General features: G+C 46.8%; 1 protein-coding gene across 6 annotated transcripts in view; it reads right to left on the minus strand.

Annotated features, from left to right (window-relative positions):
- Positions 1 to 105: 105 nt before the first annotated feature.
- The window catches only part of FRMD4B (FERM domain containing 4B), a 139,889-nt gene continuing 121,189 nt past the window's right edge, over positions 106 to 18,805 (minus strand). For all 6 annotated transcript variants that reach the window (XM_080385326.1, XM_080385325.1, XM_080385323.1 and 3 more), the window contains 12 exons: positions 16,441 to 16,517; positions 15,259 to 15,397; positions 14,607 to 14,748; positions 13,646 to 13,779; positions 13,436 to 13,555; positions 11,956 to 12,184; positions 8,684 to 8,740; positions 7,181 to 7,328; positions 5,831 to 5,956; positions 3,896 to 4,701; positions 3,201 to 3,333; positions 106 to 1,742 (listed from right to left, as the gene is read on the minus strand). In XM_080385326.1, coding sequence (XP_080241452.1) covers positions 1,622 to 1,742; positions 3,201 to 3,333; positions 3,896 to 4,701; positions 5,831 to 5,956; positions 7,181 to 7,328; positions 8,684 to 8,740; positions 11,956 to 12,184; positions 13,436 to 13,555; positions 13,646 to 13,779; positions 14,607 to 14,748; positions 15,259 to 15,397; positions 16,441 to 16,517 — 2,232 coding nt within the window. In that variant the 3' untranslated portion in view covers positions 106 to 1,621. The remainder of the gene's footprint in view (positions 1,743 to 3,200; positions 3,334 to 3,895; positions 4,702 to 5,830; positions 5,957 to 7,180; positions 7,329 to 8,683; positions 8,741 to 11,955; positions 12,185 to 13,435; positions 13,556 to 13,645; positions 13,780 to 14,606; positions 14,749 to 15,258; positions 15,398 to 16,440; positions 16,518 to 18,805) is intronic.

The following is an 18,805-nucleotide window of genomic DNA, read 5'->3' on the forward strand; positions in this document are numbered from 1 at the left end:
CACTTTTTAGTTTATTGACCTATACAAAATAATAGGTCTAAAAAATTCAGAAGTAGTAAAAGAATAAGCAAAAAGAGCTTTCGCATTTCTAGAAGGCTATACAAATATGCAAAAACAAGGAAATAAGTTATTTTTTATTTTGGTTTTGTTTGTTTAATTCCAAATCGCGACCCTAATAATACAAACGACTAAGTACCAGCTTAACAAGTGTGTCCTTCTGTATATATTACATGCTCTCGAATATTGGTAAAAAATGTCAAAAAAGTTTCAGAAACTTCTCTATTCACAATATGAACAAGGAGTAACTAATCCTTTGTATAAAAGAAAAAAAAAGAGCACCATTTATGGAATCCTGAAGCACAGTACAGCTGAGAAACAAGAGAGATTTTACTGTACGCAAACGAGTCGTCGGAAATCACGCAAGATAACCCATGCCAATGTGTTCCTACAGATGGGTGACGTGAGGTAGGTTTATCCCTCTTAGATCAAGACTGCAGTCGCATTTTTTTTTTTTTCCCCTACACAAATGGTTTCAGGAAAATGCTGTTCTGTCACTTAGTGACTTCGCAATGCACCTGGCAGTTCAGATGGACTTGCGGTACAATCCTAATGCCCCTCATTTTAAGGCACCCGCTTGGCTGTTTGTGTTTGCATCCACCTGAAAATACTGGCCGTTACACTCGAGTTGTTTGCTGTGTGATCACTGGAGCTCCCCACTGCGGACCCTCGGTTGACTATGGCAGAGCAAAACGGAATCGTCACCCGATGAACAGGGGTCACCGTGCAGCCACCGTGAACATTTGCCTGCTCCTCCACACAATGAAGTTGTACCACGGAAAGGTCATTAAATGGGAGGTTATTAATTACACTTTATCATGGAAAAGAGAGTTCAAAGTTTACTGCTTCTGTTTCCAAACTCCACAACCACCTTTTAGCTCTACACAACATGTGTCAGCAAATTCTTTTCTTTCCAGAACAAACTTGTGGTGCTAACAAACACTCTTAACAACACCCCAAAAAAAAGGATAAACTCATTCAAACCTCCATAATAAAAAAAAAATAATAATCCAGCCTTCCTTCAAGTAATGTTCCAATACTGATTAAGTCATCCTTTGCCTCACCCACACACACAGTATCTATCCTTCATAAGCTTACGAAAAGTCCTTCCAGGTCATCATAAGCCATGGCAGAATAAATTTTCATTTCTTCTTTCAGACATCAGAATTGTGCTCCTAGAATTCCTGGTTTTTCCATAAGAGTCTCCTTTTTGCCTTTTTTTTTTTTTTTTCTTCCTCTGAGGTTTGCCTTCAATACCTTCCAATCTTCCCAAAAAGTGCTTGCTAAATATAAATACTTCAACCAAGTGCTGCATCTAGTCATCGATTCGACTGTGGCTTGCCCTTCCTCGTGGAGGCTATCTGGATTCAGAAAGAAATGCCGGTCATGGTAAGACTTTGTCATTTTTTGCTACAGTCCCTCTTCATGCTGAATTTCATCTTTCCCAGCAAAACAGCCTGCTTCCTCTTCTTGTTTGGTTTGGAAGTTCCACCCGAGACCTGCCTGGGACTCACAGCACTTTGTGCAAGGCACACAAGGGTACGAATGGGGGGCTGCAGGCGGTCTACACGAGCGTCCCGGGCTTTGAATCCTCGTGCCAGAATAACCTCTGCTCGTTGTTGTGCAAGTCATCTTCCAGCCGGCTCTCCTCATCGCCACCCAGTTGGCTTGGCTCCGCGTACACTCTGTAAGAGAGACAGGGCATCAGGGCTCCGCGGGAGCAGAGGGTCTTCCCCAGGCCCCCAAGTGCTCCACCAACTCACACAGCTCCCTCGGGCTTGCAGTAACGCTGGCTACTGTGAGTTCACCCCAGCGCGATCTGGATGCAAACACAAACCCACTTTTTGTGCTGTAATTAGTAAAATTGTGCGCAACAGGAACTCAGCTGCTATAAATTGTCAAAGACTGTAGGGCATATTGACTGCTCGTTTGCCATAATCACATTAAAATAGAAAATAAAAGAGATGAATGATCAGACAAGCGATCCAGAATATGGAAAATTAATAGCTAATAAACCTAATTTAGATAAAGCTGCCAAAATAAGCAGAGTTTCAAAGCTCAATTATAGGAAATTAAGAAATTAGTAGAAACTGTATTTTTAAATGCTGTTACTGTAGAGCTTTTAAATCACTGCAATAGAAAAGCCCATGCCGTTAAGCTTAGAAACAAGGATCTAGCAGAAGCTTGTATATATTTTCTTACACTTCCATTTATTTTAAAACAAACAAAATAAAAAATTCAGTAATTTCACACGTCAGCCTGGCAGCAAGTGCAAACTGCAACCCACAAAGCAGGAGGCACACATGTGGGGTACTTACTACGGCTGGCTACATTAGCATAAACGTACTGAAACGTGACGGCATTTGTGGGGCAGAGCCATTCCCCTGGGCAGGAGGTCACTGTCCTCACTGCTAACAGCCAGCCAATGATAGCAGGGGGAAGAAACCTAAAACATCAAGTAGAAGTAGCGAGAGACTTGCAGGAATTTCTGCAAGGCCAGTGTGGACCCTGGGCTCCCTGCAGCCTTCGGGTGAGCCCCCACGAGCAGGGTGGCTCTGCAAGCAGCTGCACAATCCGCCTGGTGCCCGGGTTAAGCTCTGCCAAGCGAGATGCGCTGGTAATGTGGTATCACCTTTAAACACCAGCGCTCAGACACGAGGTTGAAAAGAGGTGCTTCTTTTCCTTGCTTTTTTCCTAAAGTTTATCAGCACAGGCACTACAGCTTCAGAACCACAACAGGACTGTGTCCTGCTGGACTGCTGATGGGGCACAGGAGAGACCTCCTGCCACCGGGGGTGAGAGGGACTGGGTTTAGCGGGTGCTCTGTTCACAGCGCTGCTCCGAGCATTGCAGCTGCCAGGGATGCAAGATCTTCGATGGTCCAGCACCAGCCAGAGGAAACTGCTGTGCAACCAATGAATTCATTCATTCATTTGACTGTTTCCCCCTCCCTTGAATATCAGCAGTACAGTTAGTGGTGGTACAACTGATCTACTCCACACAAAGACAACTCGCTCCCACAAAGTCAATCTTATAATTACTCTTCATCCTGGCCCTTTAGAATCAAGCTGATTTTCTCAGAAGTTTCAACAGCCTGTGGAACACAGACAGAAGGGCAGGAAATCTCCATATACTCTACTTACCTGCTCTGCAAAGGAAGGTTGCCATAAACATTCGCGTAACAGCTGGCATAAGAGGAATGGGACAGCGTATCATAGTCTGAAAGTCCCAGTGCAAGTGGGTTTCGCCAGTTCCCAGCAGTGTTTGCAGAAGATGCTGGAATTAAAAAAATAATAAATTACAGCACATTAGATCTTTCTCCAGCAAAATCAGCTGAGACAAGTGAGGCAATTCTCATGAGCAGCATCTATGCAGACAATGCAAACACAAAACATGATTTGCAAGCCCTGTAAGGGAGGAAAGCACTGTTCAAGTAGTATTTTGGAGCTAGGGAATCTCTTCAAAAAAACTTCATGACCCACTCGATGCTCATTGTACGGTATTTTGGAAGCCATCACGGCAACTGCATTTAGATGGCATGAAGTTTTGCACATAGCTTTAGTTGGTAAATACACTTGTTTAAAACCTGTACAGCTCTTTATGCTCCTTCGGACTACTGCACTTGCAAAGAGCAAAAGGTGGGTTTACCCACAGAAGAAGCGAGTCTTCCCAAGCATGGAACACTGAGCTCCTGTTTGGTTCCTCATCTACCTTTCAGGACAAAGCTCTACCCTTGCTTTGACTCTGCTGACTTCATCAAGGCAGCGGAGAGGGGCAGAATTTGATGTGTAGCAGGGGCTTAGAAATAGCACTCAGCAGAGAAGAAACAGGACATTACCCGAAGAGAAAGATGACACCCGACTGCTAGGAGAGCACGGCACCTGCAGACCAGCAAAGCCCAAACTCCTTTGAGATCCTCTGTCAGACTCAAAGCCTGCCTGCAGGCTGTGACCCTGTTCCTTTTGACTGGAGGCACGTTGGTACCAGCCACGGAGATGCTCTGCTACTAAGGCCTTGTGAATGTTTTTGGTTATGTGCTCCGTTTTAGCAACTTGCTTCCGTGGAAGCCTTAGGGTTGCATATGGGTTGTGCGGTACTCTGTCCACCTCATCCTCATGGTAAGACCTGAATTCCCTGTAACGGTCATATCCGTAATGTGCTGATGAGCGATAGGAAGGATTGACGCTGTACTGTCCCTCTGTATCACTCTCATAAACATATCCTCCATTGTAATAAACGTCGGATTCGGTGTATGGGGAATATCCAGAAATATAGTAACTAGAGGAAGGCTGTTCCTGACTTTTGTGGTAGACACCATTGCGGACATCCTTCTGGGCAAGATTTGGCATACTTCCTGAATTTGCAGCAGAAATGTTTTGTTTCTTTGACCGTCTTCGACCCCTGGTCCTGTTGTCGAGCGTCTGAGTAGTATAATACGGATTGGGAGTAGGTGTCACGCAGTAATACTCTGCACTTGACTGGCTAGTGTAGGATGATCCATCATCGAGGATCTCTGTGCTGCTGCTCCGCTGGGACTTTGAGAGGGTGAAGGCTGCCTTTTCAGCAGGAGCCTCGGACAGCAGGTGGGTTTGGGATTCCAGACTTCCACTGCGCTGCCGGCAATGGTGCGGGGAAACATCTGGCCTGAAACAACACAGATGTCAGCTGGTTAAAGGCAGTCACACGCAAATGTACACACAGAACTGGAGGGAGCACGCACAGGCAAGTCAGGCATGCCACAAACCCAGTCTTACGGTTCCACACAGAATATCTGCATCACAAGAAATTCAGCTTGGCTGAATTTTAGATTTGCTGCATCAGTAGGAGATCTCTCATAAAAATCTATCATGCTGAGTAAGGTTAATCTGTGACAGGCATACATACAGCAAAGCTCACAAACTCACATTCTGTAATGACTTACAGGAAGGTGTTCTCAATTTTTACATAGGTAAAGTGTGTGCAAATAACCGAGCTGGGAGCAGAACACGGGAAGATGGGTTTCCCATGGCTCTGTCTCTCCAGGCTGCATCACCCCAGCCAAATAAACCATGAGCTCTTCATAACATTATCAGACTTATAGCATGTCCCCTTCCCCAGCACGGATTCTCAGGTGACTAATAATACAGGTGAGCTCACATTGCAGCTCTCTTCCCATAGTAAGGGCACTAACTGGGTGCTCTCTCCTCTATCTGGATGCTTTTTCAGGAAGCTTATAGGAACATAATCCACAGCAGACAACTGTCAGCTTGTGAACAAGTTTTTGTGGGGAGATCACTAGCTGACACACAATACAATTTCATAAGCCTCACTTTGTTAGAAAACGAGGCCACAAAGGATTTGTAAAAAAATTCTGGCTATCTTATGAGTATTTTACAGAAACCTTTTGAACACTCATTATTTGTTAAAAGTCCCTATGGGGCCTATCTGGAAATGACCTTTCTTCTCCTATAGTCTTTAATGATCAGATAAGCAATATTTGTGTGCCAGGTTCCATCTCACTCCTGATTTTGTGGACACCCATTTGTGCATGCTGCTGTTTGCCCAGACAGGGTTTGTGCTCACATGAACATCCTCGCTCGTGTGTCACAAAGCTGGTGCAGGACCGTGCCAGCAGATGGTGGCTGATACTAACCTTGTGCCTCCAATACCCAGCAATGACATTTTAAGAACCTGACCCTGCTGTGGGGAAAGCTGTATGGCCAAGGACCCTTTGCCCTCTTAACACCATTTGCTTTTATTCTGCTGCTGCCTAACACAAAGCTCCCTTACTTACTGTAAGTGGCTGCTACTGTAAGCATTGCGTGTGAGCACGGGGGTTGTAGGCATGCTTCTCCCCCCATGGGGCTGGGGTGGCCGGTCCAGGGTTCGGTAAGGACTGCTGTGAGTCGAAAGCAGGTCCCTGTAACGAAGGAGACAATCTCAGTTAGGTTAAACCCCATGCAAGTCACAGCATGTGGAATAGATGGACCATAAGCCTTGAAGACATAAAACGAAGGGCACAGACCCCAGGTAAGGGCATAACTGCATGTGCTTCCCCCTATAACTACAGAACTGTTAAACTGGAAGAAAAATCCAACCCTTTCTTGTGGTTCAGGAGAGGTCTTCACAGGATGCCCAGCAGGGAAAGCTGCTGCCCAAGGACAGAAGTACGGAGCAGAAGAGACAGAGCAGGTAACAGAGAAGCAAAGGAATCAGGTTTTAAATTAGAGCACATCACAGCTAAATGGTTACGTATAGCTGTAATTCAGCTTCTGAACTTCGTGCAGAGAAGCATTCTGCTTATCTTGAGCGACAGGCAAGAAAAACACAAAGACATGACATTGCCCAAAACTTTAACACATTTTTAAAGCATGCCTTCGACAGCCTGCTCATGCAAGGCACAGTCCAAGAAGTATCAAGATCAGTGGGAAACCTTACACTGAGAACAACTAGCACCAGATCAGACCCATACAATGTGATCACACAACCATCAGCAGAGCTACTGCTGCCCACGCGCTCCACAGAACTGTTGTTTTAGCTCAGAAGTGCTTAAATTCCACAGATACATCCAGGAACCTCAGTCAGTCACTGCAGCTGGCACTATTGACGATAGCTGGCTGAATCCCAGTAACTCCGTTCTTACACAGGGAATTGCTCATCAGGACTTAATGCGAATTCTGTATGCTTTGACAGCATACCTGCTGAAATACTGATACCATCGGGAGGAATGGGTATGGTTTGGTGTTACCTGAAGCCACTAAGCACAGTCATCAGGAAAACTACAAGTTGTTTAACTAATACTGAAGACAAACCACAGAAAGAAACAAAGGATGACAGTATTGGTGGGCACGAGCAATTCCTTAAATGCAGCCCTTGCTATTCAATTTCTCACCCGTCTCAAATCTCTTCACAAAGACTACACCACCTGACAATTTCCGAGACTGTGACAACTATTTATACACACTTACAGACACTTTGGTTACTAAGGGGGAAATGTAGCTCCCATCACTGAACCTTGTAACAGCAGAGGAGTGGAGGCACCAGGCTCCACCAGAGTGCCCGTAGTCACAGGCACCGTGGCAGGGGCAAGACGGAGCTCCTGCCAGCAAGGCGGTGAGCACGGCGGCAGCAAGACATGCCCTACCTGGAGTGTCTGGTTTCCAAGAGCTGCTCGTTGATAGACGACTTTCTGAGATGAATTCTCTCCACCCCGAGGGACTTTGGTGGAGGGAGCCTTGGAGAAAGCTGCGCAGAGCTGGGTCTCTGTGCTGCCACAGGAAGCGATTCACTGACTGTCGGAAAGAAATCAGTCTTTCGTTAGCAAAATCCTTGATATTTTTGGTCTGTATGCAAATCTGTGGCCCCTACATCAAAAAAACTTTGCACTACAGAGACCACAAGAGAAGCTGTGAATGTAGAAAGGCTCTCCTGCCTGCACCCAGCTCTCCTCCAGGCTGACAGGACACTGCAGAGGCTCCTCCAGATCTCAGCAGCCCTGGCTCCCATGGAGATTACACCCAGCTTGGGGCTGTGCCAGATCACAGAGTGGAACTTCCTTGGGAAAACACCTGTTTGCACACAATCCTTCCCAGAGCCCAGCAGGCAAGCTCAGCCTCTGCAAAGGCCAGTTCCTCTCCTTCACCTTCCAGCTCTTTACTTGAAAATGACGTTTTAAGAATTAGTTTTGAAACACAAACTAAAAGGGACTGACTTCAAAAGCGACCGAATGAGCAAAGACAACGGAGAGACACATTTGGCTGAAGGCAATTGGGAAGGCGCTGGTTTGATCCTTGTTCTCATTTTGCTCAGGGCACAACCCAGGTCCCATCAGAGCCAACAGGAAACTCCAACACACACATATAAATGCAGGACGAGCATCACAGAGAACGCGCTCACTAGCCAAAGCCCTGGCTCTACTTCTACTTGTAGAAGCAGGAATCAGTTGTAACTCCATTTTAAAGCAACAGATGGGTTATATCAGTCTAAAACTGGGACAAAGTGGGATGGGAATCAGGCCCTAAGTGAAAAGTGAGCAATAATTTAGATAATGTTTGTCCCCAAATAATGATTACCCGGTTTAAGGGAGAGGCAAACCAAGTCCTTTCCACCTTGTGGAACAGGGTGTGAATGTGTGTGTCTGTGGACGTGTGTGTAAAATGAGTAAGCTGAACAAACACCGTACCCATGTGAGATGCAAGCTTACTAGGTAACAGACAAACGTAAACAGATCGTTAATATCTGTGACTATTCTGCTTTTTTGTAAGTTTTATAGTAGCTATGAGGACAGAAGGGCAGGGCAAATCCTCCCAGCTCATTAAGTCCTCCAGCTGCTCATCCATCTCTGGCCACTTCCAAGGGATGAAGGATTTGACATCCATAGTGCCCTCAGCCTGCAGGCTGGTCACCTCAAAACCAACAAACCAATCACCTTCTCTAAAGGCAACTGGGTTCAGCTTTCAGGGCAGAAACTTTGAATAACAACTAACCCATGATGAGGAAAGACATTCCTCATTAAGCTCTTTTTTCCTCTGCTGTAAAGTAATTTGTCATCGAAAGCCACCAAGACAGTACGCTAAGGGACATGGCAAGCCAAAGGAATGTCTCTGAACGGGCACACTTCGTAGGAAGAAAAGGATAAGCAACATACCATCATCGTAGGTGGTTGTATCGGACAGGGAGCTGCTCTCAGATGGAATTATGTCATCTGTGGATGAAGACAAGCACTTTAAGCATAGGAGACCCAACATCCATTTCCAACTATCACATATGGTTTATTTTCTACAGCTTCAGAGCCAGATGCTACTTGTACCGCTGCAATCCGTATACTTTAGCCCTCCACAGCCTGAAGACAGCCGTGCTTTGGAATACAGCATGACTTGTTATGTTCACTGCAATTCCGCAAGCTACCTGGGTAATTATCAAAGGAGATTTTGTTCAGCTGCTGCTGGAATCAGGCCAAGATTTACAAAAGTGTTTTCCCCTCAACTTCCAACAGATCTCACAGGGTGTTTTGGTGTTTCAATAGGAGTCAGGAGCCTACAGACATGTAGATCTTGGCTGCTAGCATCTAATCTCCTCCAGGTATGCCTGAAATCCTACCACGTAGGTACAAAATGCCTTTTGAAATTTGGCATTCACTTTTGAATGTTTCATCAGCATACAAATTCTGTTTCAGTTACATTAATGTCAATCTAGAATAATTCCACTGATTTCAATCAAGGTATTGCAAATTCCGACAGCACAGGGAGCAGTAACTGTTGTAAGGATGTTCAAATTGTTTCTGTTTCCTTTGTATTCTGTTATTTATTCTAAGTGCTTTACTGCACCTACCTTGATACTACTCAATACTAGCACTTGCTCAGAAACATCTTTTCCTTGCTAAGGTTAAGAACGGATCAGCAGTAGCAAAGAAATTAGGCTGGTGATAAAAAGCAACAATAGAGACAATTAACCCAGAGAAAAATCTGTTCCTAGGCTGTTTTGGGCAAGACAGCGCTGGCGGATAAAAGGTCTGTGTGAACCTCCATGCACAAGGGAAAGGAAGCAACAACAGTCCACAGTGGCAGCCACTTTTTGTGTGACACCTGCTTCTTCCATCAGTCATCATGAACACATGCACCCTACGTTGCTCCCTTGCTGTTGTGCTTTGCTGGGAGAAAAGGTCTGGTTACAAGAATTGAGTTCTCTTCAAGAGCAGCCAAACATCAGGGCTGGCCCCTGCCCTGAAGGGACTTGTCAGACCACCGAGGATGCGCTACAGCTCCACCTGCAACCGGACACTGGGAAAAAGCTGCAGGGGGGGATTATTCACATGAATTTGACCATATGGTGGTGAAACAAGGAACTGGGCCCAGTGCAAGGAGGCAAAAAAAAATTACCTGGGGGGAAGAAAAGGAAAAGAGGGGAAAAAAAGCCAGCCAAAAGCTGCACTGCTGAATGCCTGTGGGGTCTGCAAATGCTGACAACATATGGGCGAGCTCTGAATTTAAATCCCCAGTCTGTGAAAATCCCTGCAAAAGGGAACAAAACTCTGGGCTAGAGAGGAAGCAAAGGAAAGGGTGAGCAGAACACGGGGAACAGGAGACAGTCCAGTATGTCCTTCATCTCCCATCCCTTAGGGGCTGGGATGAAAATAGCTACAGTTTGATTCAATAAATCAATGTTGCTATTTAACATGTTATTTCCAACGAGTCATTCCCCAAATTCACAGGACACAAATGACTCATCACTGCTTAGCCTTCTGAAACCCTGTACCCTGAGCCAGAGAGTACCGTCAGTGATGGTGAAAAGCTTACACATAAAATCAGTTATTGAAGCAGATGACAGTTCTGCTTCAGGTAAACAAATACACGCTACAGTGCAAGCGTCAGGATCTGGAAGGGAATGCAGTTAACTTACTGCTGGCTAAGCACTCACTGTCTTGCAGTCCCTACCTGCAGGGAAACCCTCCAAGACACAGAGTCTAGTTCCTCCTGGCTACGTCCACCTTCTCAGGCAGCAAACAAGGATGCCGTGTACCGAATGTTGCAAAATGATGGGCTAAACATTTAAGGACTGACTCCTAAGTTGCTTGTTTGCACAACAGGACAAAAACCTGCCTGCAACAACAAACAGTGACTGTGCATGGATGCTGCCTCATGGGGCTCTCGCTGCTCACTAGCCTTCAGCAGCTCCCTGGTTGTTCCTACACACCACGTGTCCCAGGTAATACAGGGCCTCCCATGATTAGTATCCAGATTGGTGAGCAAGAGACTGGAAAAACAGATGTTTTCCTCATCTCTGTCAATCAGGAACTAGCTGGGCCACATTATATAGCAATCATCAACCTTTTAGAGTAAGCACTTTGTGATGATGGATAGCCCAGCGCTGCCACAGTTGGTGCTGGGTAGGGAGCCAAATCAAGCTCTCAACAGGAATGGGACATGGCAAAGCTTTCCCCAACAGAAACCTGGCAGTGCAAGGGAGAAAGGTCTCCTTCAGGGAAAACATAACGTTGGCAAAATCTCTCATCTCAAGGGTCAGTAAGAGTGTATCAATATTAACAACAGAAAAATTTTGCATTTTCTTTCCCACCTTGTAATTCCCAGGAAAAAACCCCACTAACCTCACAAAACAATATTTCCTCTGGGACAAAGAGGGAAAAAAAGAAATCAGCTAAACATTAACAATTATCCATAGATATTTTCCATGGAGGGGAGAGGTAAAACATGTCCTGAAACTGTTAACCACTGTAGAAACTAGAGGAGCCTGCAATACCTATGAGCTTTTACTACTCCCAAACGCCTTCAGTTGGTTCGGATATTAGCAAGTTTCCATGCTTTATCCTAAGAAGAAGCAAGGATCTCACCTCCCTTAGCAAAAATCGCACTTTCAGAATGGAGGGGGCCAAGGGTATCTGCTTTCACTGTGCTCATTGGCGGCAAATGGATTTAGTTAAATATCTATTTGCATCCATAAACTCTTGAACTTCACTTATGCCTTCCTGGAGATCAGTAGGTTTTAATCAGGTAACAAAGTCTTTGATCCTGTAGAAGAACTGCCAGGCTCTATTTTTGCTGGAGCAGCAGCACTGCAGAAGGGAGAGAGATCTCACACGTGGCAGGTTAGACAGACAACTGCACGCCATGCACTGTGAATTCACACCAGTTGTGGCTGAGATGCTCCTGCCAGCACCTTCAGTCTGTGCCTGGTGCTGGAACCTGCCTGCACTTGTTCCTAAAACTGCAGCCTGTTCTGCCCTGAGCCTATAAGCACTGCATCTAGCGTATCAGATGCAGCAATTTCACCTCATTTTTCTTAGTTAGCTACCTTGGAGAAGATAAAAACCATATAGAAAAGATGTAAACAAAACTCGTAAGTGATCCAAATAACTTTTTTGTGCCCTGTGTTCATCTGAACACAGGGAATTCTCTCGCTTACCTGGTAGAGTAAGACTTGATTTCTGGGTTGGTTTTTTGCCACACTTGATTCTATATTCATTTATGGAATTTTCTATCTCTTGCAGCTTTTTCACAGCATCAGCATACTCCTGCTTTCTTTTCTTCTTCACGTTTTTGCAGAGGTCAGGCTCACTAGCAAGTTTCTTTGCAGCTTCCACCAGCTTTTGCTGTATGATAAAATTGCTCTCCAAGTCCTGCAAAGCAGGATCCTGCAAATTTGTGAGATCAGTTATTTGCTTGTACTCTGGGTAGAAATTATCAATGAAGGTTATTGAACAGAAGATCAATTTTTGTGCTAAGGAAGTGAAATCTTGGGTGCAAAACAGAGAAATACCAAAGTTTATACACAAGAATGCTAGTATATGAAACTCTTAGATCTTACTTCTAAGACTAGTGTAAGATTATGAGATCTCTTAAGAAAGGTCCAAAGTTCTCCAGCCTGGGTGACAAAACAGACACCTAAACTCAGGTTTAGATCACTAAACCTCCTGCCCCGAGTTCAAGCCTGAAAATGTCTGTTCAAAATCTCTCTCTACTTTGGCGAAAATAAAACTGGGAATTAACATCGCCATACCTACATAACAGGGAGTTGGAGGCTTTAATGAATTGTTTGTAAACAGCTTTGAGAAGCTCAGGCGAAAGGCACTGCAGAAGCGCTAAGCAACACATTACTAAATCCAGTCAGCAGAATTTTGTTTTAATAGCATTTGAGCAGTCCACATAAAATCAGTTTGCTGCAGACATGGATTACACCAGTCCTGTGAGCCAAGGCAGTGAGTTTTTGGTGAAAGACAGATGCAAAGTGCCCAAACGCCTACTTACTAGTTGGACGATACAGCTTGTTAACAAACCTCACAAGGGCTGAGGGGAATGATACATGTCTAGAAACTCGATATTGAATTATCGTATCTCCTGAGTCAGTCTCTGCCAGCAAAGTTCGTATTAGCTTCTTGAGCAATAGAGAGAGCTTTTATTTAGGTGGAACTTGCATTCAGCAAGAGATAAATCTCTGTCACCTGTCACACAGCTATGCTCATGGAGAGATGATTTTGCAAGAGGGACAGCGCACACCTCTGCCATGTTGGGAGTTCGAACACAATCTGAACGTGACACAAATCAACGCTCGAGAAAAGCTCATAGCCATGGGTTGCCAAATGGTGTTATGCACCCACTCTTCTCTAATTAGCAGCAAAATGCCCATTAGAATTCAAGCAGCATGCCCAAATCAGGGGTTCAGGTTAGGAAATTTTAAGGTCTTGAAACACCCAATTTCCTGGTCGTTTCGAAGGCAGCATGGCTGAAATGGGGGCAGCGCCCTCCTAAATGCCCCAGCCTATGCAAGTGGCTGTCCCAGCTGCCTCCTCATAAATAATCAGGGAAGAACTGGATTATTTACAAGTGGCTTTGGCCACCGGTCTGGCCACCCCACCTCTGCTGTGAAAACAAACTGCAGCACTCACCTCTTCGCTGGGGAGCAGGTTGTCATCCAGCTTGAACGCTGTGCCAACACGTCTCCTGACCTGGGGAGGATCCTCCCCGGCGCTCAGAGGGTACTCCTTGGGCATCTTACCCGTCAGCTCCTGGGGAACAGAAGGGGCTCCACGTGAAGGTCCCAGAGGGACAGAAGGGCTCTCACCCACCCCGACCCCAGCACAAGGTGCAGTTCTCACCGCCTCCCGCAGGCAGATTTTCTTCAGCTCCTCAACTTTCTGCAGCAGTTTTTCCTGAAGGAGTTTCTCTTTCTTCTTTAGTTCCATAATTTTCTCCTTCTTCTGTTCTTCACTGACCTCTGAATCCTGAGAGCCTGAAAAATACACTTTCTATATCACAGGTTTTGCATTTAAAAGCCTTTTCTATCTGGTTGAGTAAGCTGAGATCTACCCAAAGCAGTCCAGCCCAGCAAAACGACACGTTATTTTAAGTGCAACATCCAGCCCTCCTGTCCTCCAGCAAGCAGGCTTTCAGGAAATTAGCTTTTTCAACCCCCCAACGTATATATTTGCATGGCAAGTCCCAAGTATACAGCCCAAAACCCCACCACCCAAAATATAAATCATTACACTAACAAGATCTACAATATAGTTGACATTTTGGCTTTGGCTTTGCTTTTGAGACAGACACCGAGGGTCCTTGCTTGGGCTTCACCTCGAGGCATCGAGGTGCAGCAGCCAGGCTTCTACCTCCCGCTTCTGCCCCTCCTCCACAGCCAAGGGAGAGACCTGAAGTCCACTCCAGGGCTGAGCTTTATTGGGAAGCATTTATCTTCTCTGCTCACGTTTGAGGAAGTTCAGGGCAATTCAGCTCCCAGAACAGGTGCTTCAGGGCAGCCTGGATTCAATTTCCCCTGGACTTTGAGACTTACACTCATGCAAGGACTGACTGGTAAACTGATATCAAGTTATTCATGGACCAAGAGTACACGGGTGCTTATCCATCTAGCAGATTTTTATTTCCTATTTAGTTATGGAGGGGAAACAGCAGATCATACCATCGATACTACTGTTTCAGATACATAACTAATACATGCCTTCACATGTGTCACCGTATTTATGGCCAGCTAGCCTTGCTTTCCCTCTTCACATACACAAGCCCCACTGTACTTCACTATGTTGCATTTACATGAAGTATTACCTGATGAGATCAAACTGCCGTTGCTGGCCATAATAAGTTGGTTCTTTGCCTCCAAAGTCACTAGTTTTGAAACTTTTGGTGTTCCCATCTCCGTAAGATCCATGGCGATATCATCCAAACTTCTGGCTGAAGGAATTTTTGCCTGAAGGAGTTAAAAAAAAAAAAAAAAAAAAAAAAAAAGAAAATGCAGCCTCATCAAGTTACCTCTAATTAACTTCAGAACCAGGGGGTCACAGAAGATGATGTTTCACATCTCATCTCCCACAAGATTAAAGGCTAAAGCAACAGCATCAGGGAGCTCAGTGTGCTGGCATTCCTCTCCCTTCTGCCCCCAAAGCCTGAACCATCTCCCAGTTCCAAATCTCTTTGCTGTTTTCACCATGTTCAAAGTGAACAGGAGAAGGAGACAAAAGAAAAAGCAGGTTAAACACTGAGATGTGGGAATTCCCTCTTCAGTGATTACAGTTCCATAGCCCTTAATTGCACACAGGCTAAGATGGATCAAATAACAATACTGTTGCTAATAGACTGCTCAAAAAGCTGACAAAAACAATGTGTACTTTTACTCTGGAGAGTAGTTCAAGCTAAAAAAAACATACAGTGAAGGGTATTCCGGAAAGGTGTTGAAACTTATGCCCACAGTATAACTTACTTTGCTTTGCTTTCTGTCCAAGTAAAACTGATGTTGACTGATGGCCATCACCCAGATGGACTTGATCAGGGAAGTATTTGCATACCAGGTTTGCACTACCAATCCACTCTGACCAAAGGTCCTTCTTGACACTGAAATTCTGAAGCGGCAAAGATAAACGCAATTTCAAGACAAGTCCTTGAGGTTTCAAGTCCCACATGCCCCTCTCTCCAGATTTCCTTCTCCCCACCACCCGACACTGCTGCCTTTCCTCCCTCCTAACCTTCTCTTACTTTTACAAGGTTGAAGTCCCTCCTGGTCAACCTTTGCAACGGGCAGCAGTAACAACTGCTGTGCCTTTTAGCTCAGCAGCATAATTGTGGCTAATGAGACCAATAGTTGGGTACACTATAAATGCAGAAAGGGCAAGCATACTGCCACAGGATCCCAAAAGGAGTGACCAGGCAGGATAGGGGATCTGGGGGGATCAGCAGAGCATCTCGTCACTCCCCCGGGCCCAACTGAGAGGCACAGTGGTCCTCCACCAGAAATAGAAAGGATGGCAGCAGGAGAAGCAGGAAGGAAAGTGGAGTCAGAAATTCACCCTGGGCAAAGGCTCTTTCTTCTTAGCACAAGGAAAAGAGCCCGCGGGCGAGCTCCCACCCAGACTGGCAGGGCTCCTCTGGGCCGCTGGAGGCTCAAGCTCCAAGGAGGGAGTATTGCTGCCAAGGCAGGGGAGGGAAGAAGGTGAGCAAGAAAGGCATGTCTGGGTCCTGCAGGCTGCATTCCCGGGTCTCCTGCTGCACAGGCACGTTACAGTGGCCTTTCGGGGAAGGGTTTTATACAGTGAGCAAATGTGGCCGTGACAGATAGCCCTCCCTCTGCTCCAGGAGCTCCCCTGGGGGACACATCTGAGAGAAGAACACCCAGAGCTGTAACACAGGAACAGTCACTCCAGGTTGCACACCGTGCCTGTACCTCTTCAACATCACAGCACCGCGTGTCCATCACCCACAGGCTGCATCCAGCCCAGCCACCCTGCCAAGTGCAGGATCAGGCTCAGTGTCACAAAGCCCACAGTAAACTCAGCTCCGTGTTAAACTTGGAGGCACCCTCCCATCCCCATCTGCTAACAGATGATGACGAATCCCCAGGTTGGGTAACGACTCATCCCACTGCTGCAACCGCTTCCCCCAGCCTTACCTGCGGGGATCATGTACTTCCACAGCAAACTTCTTTTCACGGAAATAGAGATTTTCCAGCTGTTTCCATTGAAATAGCTAGGAGAATTGCAAGAGAGAAGCAGAACACCGTCACTACAAGAATCACCAGGCTCCTGCCCCCAGGGTTATGCAATTTCTGCAAATTACAATTCCTGTGTATCCTCAGCTATGCATGGGCTCAACAACAACAACATTCATAACATCAACTAAAATAAGTACATAGATACAAACATATAGGATGCCTCTCAAGTGATTTCACACTCTTACAGACAATGCATTGCAGATTGAGGATTTTGCCTGTGACAATATCTGTTTCCATTAACAGCACATTTAATTTCACTGCTAGAGGTTCACAAAGAACTTGGGAGGGCAGCTAAAGCTGCCTTCTCTCTGATTAAAAGCAAAAATCTCTATACAAAGTCATTGCACAGACACCTACAGTCTCTTCCCTCACTCAGAACATCCCCAGGGAATGGCAGCAGCTCAGGGCAAACCAAGACTTTTCTCCTCTGAAGACACTGGGTGAGAGGTTCAGCATGACATTTTGGAGCAGGGGTACAACACATGCAGAGAAAGAGCAGCTGCAGGAGGAAGGCACCCCACAACACATACTCCTGTAAGGAAACCACAGATTTCCTGCAAAGTGCCAGCTGAGAGAAGAGATCAAAGTCAACCAGGGCTTGGCAGCTGCACCCGTGGGATCAGAATTTCATACGAATCCGCTCTCCCTTTGCACCAGCATTAGCCACCCTCCGGGCGGGATCCATCAGGGGCTGCATTTGGCCGAGCTGTTCCCTGGCCCCTCAGCGCAGGTTTCTGCAGCTCCAACTTCTGCTCCCCCCAGCAGTGCCAGGGTGCGTGGGTGCACACGGAAAGCCACACAGGTGTCCCCAGGGACATCACCTGAAGATGACAGGGTGCACAGGTGCGGCACACACGTGCTGTAGTTTACAGCCGGCTGCTTTCCAGAGCTACAGCCCAGGCGGAGGCAGCCGAGGTACTTCCACCCAGGCAGGGCCAGCGTCCAGAGGGAGATCAGCTGGCAACCTGCACGATCCAGCCGAGGCACCTGTGCCATTCCAGCGACCCCCTCCTTCCCCACAGGAGATTTCCAAAGCCTCCGAGGGTGCAGCCACCCCACTGGCAGTCCCCTGGACACGCGACGTTCCCGCTGGCCTCTGCCACAACCCGGCACGCCATGCTCCGACTACGGAAGAACTTTGAGTTACAGAAAAAAATTACTAGTTACACCACACTGCACTTGAGATATTCTTAACACGGATCGTAAATGAAACAAAACCCAGGGCATGCACTTGCGGGGAAAACGCTGGCGCTCTCAGTGACCTTTCCCTCTGTTTAGTTAAAGCTTTCCTTTCTAGTACTACAATTTATCATTAGACCCTGCTATGTGAAAAATGCAGCAAGGGGAAATGTCATTTACTTAAACTAATCAGTCATTTCCCAGAAGACTGTGGAAGTTTTACCCTGATGCTTAAATAAGTTTATCTTTGTATTAAAAGCACCCCGTCCAATCCATGGTGCTTTCAGAAAAGCCCTCTTTATAAGTTGGCATTGAACTGTTAAATAAATACATTTTTCAAAAGCTCCAACAGCTCACGCAGTGCGTCAGGATGTTGAGCAACAGCACCTGTGGGTGCTGCAGCGCGCAGGGATCCCCAGCAGGACCCCGGCCGCCCACCTCCCCTCACAGCCGCCCCCGGCACTCACCTCCCTGCAGCACCGGCCCCTTCTCCCTGGCACCACCGGCCACTCTGGGAAGCATCAGGGATATTCAGGGGTGACATGGGAAGTGCGGAGCAAGAGGCGGCCACGGTGCCATCCCTCCCCGCCGGTGCTCCACCGGCTTCGCCTCCCACTGCTGACACACGCCTGACATCACCGCCGCTCCCCGCGGCAGCGACGCCTCCTGACCCACCCTTCCTCCCAGATAAAGGGAAAACCCAACCGAGGAGGGAAGAGAAGGAGGTTTCCACCGAGGGGCTGTGCCCCTTCAGTGCATGCTGAGCTCTCAGCGGGGGGCTGTGGTGGGACCTGGCATGGTGAGGGGCTGCAGCAGCCCCCCAAGCCCCCATGGTGGCTGAGCCCCAGCCCTGCTGGCATTGACTCATGCCCGAGAGGCAACAGGTTGGACCAGAAGCGTGGTGCCCTGCTCCCACGCTCGTAACAACGATGGGCGGGCTTTGACCCTGACCTCTGGGAAAAACCGCCTTGCTGCCTCTTATCGGTTGCAGGTGTTGACTCCCCATCCCCTTGTCCCCTTTATCACTTCCTCTGGGTTTTCCACCACCGGACGCACTCGGCATTCCCGAGGGCTGCGGGAGAAG

This window comes from Falco punctatus (assembly GCF_963210335.1).
Source record: "Falco punctatus genome assembly, chromosome: 4".
Lineage (NCBI taxonomy): Eukaryota > Metazoa > Chordata > Aves > Falconiformes > Falconidae > Falco > Falco punctatus.